Source organism: Mesitornis unicolor, unplaced genomic scaffold (assembly GCF_000695765.1).
Source record: "Mesitornis unicolor isolate BGI_N332 unplaced genomic scaffold, ASM69576v1 scaffold16138, whole genome shotgun sequence".
Classification (NCBI taxonomy): domain Eukaryota; kingdom Metazoa; phylum Chordata; class Aves; order Mesitornithiformes; family Mesitornithidae; genus Mesitornis; species Mesitornis unicolor.
The window spans coordinates 20,938-27,918 of record NW_010199935.1 but is presented as its reverse complement, the minus strand read 5'-3'; the positions used below and the strand labels follow the sequence as shown (position 1 = coordinate 27,918).

The 6,981-nt window shown below is 51.7% G+C and overlaps 1 protein-coding gene across 1 annotated transcript in view; it reads left to right on the top strand.

Annotated features, from left to right (window-relative positions):
- LOC104544663 (chromosome unknown open reading frame, human C10orf12) overlaps nucleotides 1-495 on the top strand; it is a 4,452-nt gene extending 3,957 nt beyond the window's left edge. The window contains exon 2 of the mRNA XM_010189588.1: nucleotides 6-495. Within this exon, the coding sequence (XP_010187890.1) occupies nucleotides 6-495 (490 nt within the window). The remainder of the gene's footprint in view (nucleotides 1-5) is intronic.
- The last annotated feature ends 6,486 nt before the right edge of the window (nucleotides 496-6,981 follow it).

Here is a 6,981-nt window from a genome sequence, read left to right as displayed (position 1 = left end):
AGCAGGAAGAAGAGGATGCTGAAGGAGAGCGGGAGCACCCAGGAACGGTCCAGCTCCTCTGCCAAGGACAAGCTGCCTGCCAAGAAAGCCAGTAAAATAAAGGAGGTCAGCGCGAAAGCTCCTGCCACCCGAAAGCAGGCTGCCGTGGAGAGGAGCAACAAGCTGGCCAGAAAAATGTCTTTGAAAGAGAAGAGAGCCCCGAAAAGGCAGCTGGAGAAAGTGCGGCTCCCCATGCGGAAGGGCAAGGAGAACACGAGCAGACGGGCCGTGCTGCCCCCCAGCCACGAGGAGCTGGCCAAGTCCCCAAAGCAGAGGCCCCTTGGAGAGTCCTCGACTCGGTCACAGAAGATGGTCAACAAGAAGCCCAGCAGTGGGAAGACCCTGACGAGGTCCATGAAGAAGATGCAGGAGAGCAGCGGGTCGCAGGGCAAGAGGAAGCTGCGGGCAAAAGTGGACTGTTCACACAGCAAACGCTCACGGCTGGACCCGAAATAGCGAAGAACCGGTAGCCATGTACAAAACTGGTGTATAGTAGTAACCCTTTACCATGCATTAACTAAAGCTGCTTTTATAAGCTGTAGCAAGCCTTTAAAAATCCGCAGTTAAAGGATAACGCCCATGATGTTAGGCATCGACAGATGTGTCTCGGACAGAGAAGGTCGGCCTGTCTGGCTCTGCTGCTCAGAAGGAAGTTTCTGCAGTTTGAACGTTCCTTGGGTTTTTTTAAACTTGGAACCAGGCAGTTTTAGTTAAAAGTACAGTGCCTTATTTATCACTTTAAAAATAAAAATAAGAAGCTCGTCTGTGTGATTTGGAGGCTTGCATTTTATACTTGAGGCACAAGCACTTGTACTGTAGCAGAAAGAAAACCACCTTCGTGCACATGAAGTAGCTTTCGGCAGCCTTTGGGTGCACACAAACATTTCCCTTTCCTTCAGAGTCCTCCTTCTGTCTTGTCTTCATAGTGGCATTTAAAGCAAAACCAAAACCATTTCCCATCAGTGAGGAAGAGAAAGGTGAATCTGTCCTTTTGTCGGGTTGTTGGTAGCAGCTGCTGGTGTCCCGTGCTGTTTCCTGCAAAGAAGTGTTAACTAGCTACCGGTGTGCGTGCTGCTGATGGCCACCCCGCTGCCCCATTGCACAGCCCTTAGGGTGGGGAGGTCCTGCTTGGGCAGAGGCGGCGGAGGACATGCTGTGGGTACCGGGCTGTTGCATCCACTGCTGCCGGCCAGGCACACCGGGTTGTATCCGTCTTTATTTCTTGCTGGCTTCAGGGATTAATCGGTCCTGCCGTGCCCTGCTTTTGGACAGACCTCCTTCTCCTGTTTTGCTGTGCTCGTGGTGATTTCTGTGGTCTCTGGTAGCAAAGCAGTGTCCGCAGCGCTTTGCTGAAGGTTGAATCTCTCCCCTCTTATGGACTCGAGCTCCTTCTGATGTTGGTGCTCTGCAGAAGAGGGGTCCTGGCCCTTGCTCTGTGCTCTTGCACTCCTCTTGCCTAGCACCCTCCTAAGCCAGGATTTGCAGTTGGGATAAGGGACTGACCTAAGTTTATATTTTTACTGTAATTTGCCTTTCATGCTTTTACGAGCAAGGTGCAGTTCATTTGTCCTTGCTTGTGTCTGGTGCTGTGGAGTCTGAAAGCAGCCGGGCCTCTGCTCTGCCCTGCACAACACCCGTGCAGGGCTGTGCAGCGCGTTTAAAAGCAGGCTGGGGATCTGCGGTGGCAGAACAGGACCACGGTGCCCAGCACCTCTGGGAAAAACCTGTTGGAGGTGCCCAGAGCGCATGGCTCTGCTGGGCAGAGATGCTGGATGTGGAAAGCAGAAAATCATCTATATCTTTCATGGTACCCTTTTAGAGGATGAAAGAAGGTGTTTGAGATTCGCATGCCCTTCACAGAGCACCTCTGCCTCTCTTGCAGGTATTCCCTTCCCCCAGCGCTGATGCGCACAGGCTGCGGCACGTTTTTCTCTTACTATGAAATGGCTGATTTAAAAATAAAAATCGTTTACCTTTCCTTTGAATCATGCTAGAATAAGTTAACTCTCTGAACAGCTAGGAAGTGATTAAATCTAGCCTGTCAGTCCCTGTACAGATTAATATGAAGTTATCTATTACTTTAATTTTTACTGCATGCATTAAATATGTCAAACATTCCCTTAGAAAAGTTTTAAAAGCATTTCAGGAGCGGTGCAAGGCAGGAGGGCACTGACGGCAGTCAAATGACAGGTATCTACCTTTCTCACAAGTTGTCTTTCCCTCTTGCTTCTCCATCCGTACTCACAGTCCTGCTCTCACCTCTGGCTGGGGCAACCTCTCCCTATGGCCCGGGATTTCTCCTCCTTCTCCTGCCTGGATGTGCATACAAGCACCCCTCTTAACCTGCACTTGGTTGTCTGTCTGCCCAGATACTAAAAGGACAACCAGGTTCCTCCCACACCCTGGGATTTCGAGTCTTGGTCTGTAGCTTTCTGTCACACCACTGTGTTTCAATGTAGTTGGATGGAGATGTCCTGTGCTGAAGGCAGGTCCCTATGAGACCAAGCCCTGTCAGCAGACACTGTAGGAGTTGCAGGGCTCCTGGAGGGAGCAGGGTGGCATTGGCAGCGCTGGGCAGCGCATGTGGCCTGAGACACAAAGCATCTGCAGCTTGTCCCAGGCTCCAGTCACCTCAAGCCATCAGTTCTGGAGGATGCCAGAGGCGTGCAGCAAGCCCTGGCTTTCCCACGTTAGGTGCTGCAAAAAGTCCTGCACAAAAAGTAACACTCATGAAGTCTGTGCAGAGCCTGCTGGCAGTTAACAGGAGCTGGGCTGTGCCTCACAAGTGAAAATCTGAATTTCTGCACTCTTTAATGAGGAGAGGTAGAGGGTGTGTTTTGTGTCAGGACGGGCTGAAAAGAAGGTGCTGGGCTGAGCTGTGGGTTGTTATACTTGTCTTCAGAAAGCAAATGAAGAGAAAGCAACTAATTCTGAGATTTTTTTTTCAAAGCAAAAGAAAATTAAATACAGTTTTCCCAGACTGCTGCCTGGGACCAGCCCAGGCCAGGCATGTACTGCGTGCCTGGCTCCAGAGCAGCACCTTGGCATCTGCAGGGACTTAGAGCAGGAGATTTGCAGGACACACCAAGAGGGGCTGTCCCAGGGGGTGAGGTGATCTGGGGTCTTGTCAGCAGGGACCCCCCGGTCCTGTCTGTCCTTGGGGCTGATCCCTGGCTCCACAGCCTCTGCAGGGCTCTCCCCAGCTGGATACATGAACCCTGCTCAGAGCAGCTCCGCTCTCTGCCGCCTTCTCTCCTCCCAGCAACTCCCCTTTATTTAAAAATTACTATTTTGAGGGAAACCGGGGTGATTGTTCTCACACTGAGCATTTTCCCCCACACCTGCTGCCCTGGGGGTGGGTTTAAGTCCCGCAGGTAGTTTTTATGGAGAGCAGGCTTGTTTGCCAAGGGATGGGTAGGGTGAAGCCATCACCTATGGGTGAGTTATTGCAGCAAGCACTTGGGGGCTGACCTCTCCAGCCCACCTTGAGGTGCGAATATTGGTGCTCTGGTATAAGTTCTCTGAATTTCAGATTCATGCAGTCCTTTGGGTTACCCCAGAGGAGGGTGCCCCAGGGGTGAGGTAAGCCAGGGGTGGTTGTCATCTCTAGAAAAGCATCTGAGCAGCTTTCTGCTCGGAAGAAACCCCCAGCTCCTTGCTGGGCTGCTTTTCTTGCTGTCACTGCTCCGGGAGGTGCCGTCTTTGGCCCCTCTGCCTCTCCTTGTGCATTTTCCACTTGACACCGGTAGCAACTTCCAGGTCTTGCTGACTACAAGACCTGCTTTTAGTGTGTTTTGTACTTGCTTTTGTGAGTGCTTTGTTTTGGGGCAGGAAGGAAGGATGCTGTAATATGCTAGAGAAGTAAATTTCAATTTCATTTGCTAGCAAATTAAAGGGTCTGCCTGTGAGGTGACCGCCTGGCAGGGTGGCACTGCCTGGATAGCTCCGTCTTTTTTTATCAGTGCTGATGATTGAATTCCTGTTTTTCTCCTTTTCCTATTTTTCCTGATCAGTTCTCATGTTGCATTACTCTCTTCCCAATTTACTTCTCAATTTTCTCCCTCCATGCAGCCACATTTCAGCTAGAGCAATGCACAGGAGATGCAAAAATAAGTAGGGTTATTACCATGTATATACAACCTGTTGCTCTTTGTTACTGACTTGGGACATGCACTGCTTGTTTCGGCTTGCCCTGCAGCAGTGAGGTGTGCTGCTGAGGCATGGCCCCTGCTTTAGAGCAGCCTGTTCTCCATAAATGCAGCTTCTATGCAAGCAAAGGATGCACAGGGAGCTGCAGAGGATCTTAATGAGTGGAAGGAAATAAGCAACACAATTTATCACCTTATTCAGTGCGTTTTGGTTTGCTGTGGTGCCGAGCTGCCCACTGGCACTACCACAGTGCCATCCTCAGCTCTGCAGCCTCATTGCGCTCCTCCTCCGGGCCAACCCACAGCATCCTGCTCTGTGTCTTCAGCTCCAGATTTCGGCACTGTGTCCCACAGAACAGCCTTCTCCTCTTCCTGTTGCTTTGGCTTTCCTTGCTGTCTCACCCTGCTCTTGACACTGCTCTCCATCCCAGCTCCCCGGTCCGTGCAGCAGGGGCAGCATCTTCTTAGCTCTGCACCACCACAGAAGCCATAGTGTCGTTATGGTTGGAAAAGACCTTTAAGGTCGTCAGGTCCAGCCGTTACCTGACTCTACCATGCCCACTTCCAAACCATGTCCCTGAGCACCATATCTAAATGGCTTTTAAATACATCCAAGGATGGTGATTCCTCCACTTCCCTGGCAGCCTGTCCCAGTCTTTGATAACCCTTTCAGTGCAGAATTTTTTCCTCATATCCAACCTAAACCACCACTGGCAAAACTTGACAGCATTTCATCTTGTACTATTGGTTGTAACTTGTGAGAAGAGACCCACATGTGCCTCTCTATAGCCTCCCTTCAGGTAGTTGTAGAGAGCAATAACGTCTCCCCTCAGTCTCCTTTTCTTCAGTCTCCTCTGAAGACTGAACAGCCCCATGTCATAGGACTTATGCTCCAGACCCAAGTCCCCTCAGTCCCTTTGCTCTCTTGTTCGTGTGGTTACCTTTTCCTCTCTCTCCTTGTCATCGGCAGCTCAGGGTCTTCACACTTCTCATGATCGGGAACCATCCATCTTACCTGACGTCCTGGAGCGGCTGGATTTGGCAAGCTAAGAGTGAAAATTTATCTGTCAAGGGGGCTGAGGGCTGCATCAAGAGCCATTTGAGCCCAGGATGGCTCCTTCTATCTGTAGCCATTAGGTTCCTGTCTAGCAATGCTAGCCCTGGCGTGGGTTTTTCTCTGCTGATGGGAAGCATGCAGTATATCCAAGGGGTGCACATGTCTATATTAATCACTAATTAATCACTAATGAGGTCCTTTTTGCTCACATCTGCTCCGTGCACTGGTGTTTCTGTGTTCAACTACCAACACCTCAATGAGATGCCTTTGCAGCAAACCTTCTCCAAGGAGCTGTTTAGTCAGCCCTGATGCTTTTGGCAAACTTTCCGCTGCATTGCTGGTCTGTCCCCCGTGAGCTGGGAGAGCAGGATGGACTCATCCCTCCTGTGCCGGAGGAAGCCACGCAGCACTGGACCGAGGGGGCTGGCCGGCTGCCCCAGCTGCTGGTGTGCAGATGAGCCCAGCTTGTGTCCCGGCTGCTCACACAGCACCTCTGGAAACGCTGATGTTTCCAAAAGCTCTGCCAGCCCCTAGTAACCTCCCAGAAAACAGAGACGCAATCTCAGAAGGACACGGAAGTGCTGCTGCCCTGCTCCCACTGATGGACAGTTCCTCTCCAGCTCGTATTCTTTCAGCCTGGTCACTGCATTCCCAATTGAAGGCGACTGGGAACGCTGTGGTTCCCAATCTCCTGCAGGTATGGGCAGAACCTGGGGCAGCAGGGACGTGCGAACTGCTCGGGCTCTCACCTTTCCACCGCCGGGAAGAGGGAAGAGCCCCAGCCAAGGCTTCCTCAGGTCCTGGATGGCCCTGGGTAGGCTCCCCCCTGCTAGGGAACCCCACTGCAGCTTTTCTTACAGTGGTAGGTTTGTGCGAGCAAACCGCAATGAGGCTACGATGTCCCCCGCGTCGCGCGCGTCCCCCTCCGTGTGTTGTAGCGTCCGTTCGGCCCATCCCTTAGCTTGGTGGTTGTGAAATGAATCCATCTGTTCTAAGATGTTCTCAGGAGTTCTTGTTTGTATTAAGCTCACCCCTAGGCTTAGCAGAAATCACAATCCCCGTCCTTCGTCCTCCTCTCCCCGTGGACAAGCCCTCTCTTTCACGAGCACTTCCACCCCCTCCCCAAAAGGCGGCGGGGGGGGCAGCTGGTGGTTTCGATTCAGGGCATGTTGGCAGCTTGGGGGCAGCCGGAGGAGCTGGGGTGCAGCCGGCCGGCGTTCATGGCATGGGGCCAGGGGCCGGGTGGTCCCTCGGGCTGCACTGCTAGCCAATGTTTTCTAAGTCTGTTTGTAAGAGTACCTAATTTTAAAATGAAATGTGAATATATATTATGTGTAGGTGCCATGTAAGATAGTGTTGTGCTAGGCAGCAGGATGCTAACCTACTTTTAAGCTTTTTTGGGGCAGGAAAAAAGCGTTTTTCTCTTACTTCACAGATCTAATATTGTAAATAGATTTTTTTAAATATTTATTTCATGGGCTTTCCACAGATTCTTGTTCTGACTGGTGTGTCGGTTGGTGGGGCTGTACAGCCCAGTGTGCCGCAACCAAAGGGCTGGCTATTGCGTGGGGGGACGGGACGGGACGGGATGGGATGGGGCGGGGGGTGCGGTGGTGGTGTTTGGTTGGGGTTTTTTATGTCACGTCAAAGTTGAAGCATTAACTCTTTCTCTTCATCTCATGTTGATGATGTCAGATCTGGCCAATGCCACGGTCCCCGCCGGGCCGGGGAGCAGCC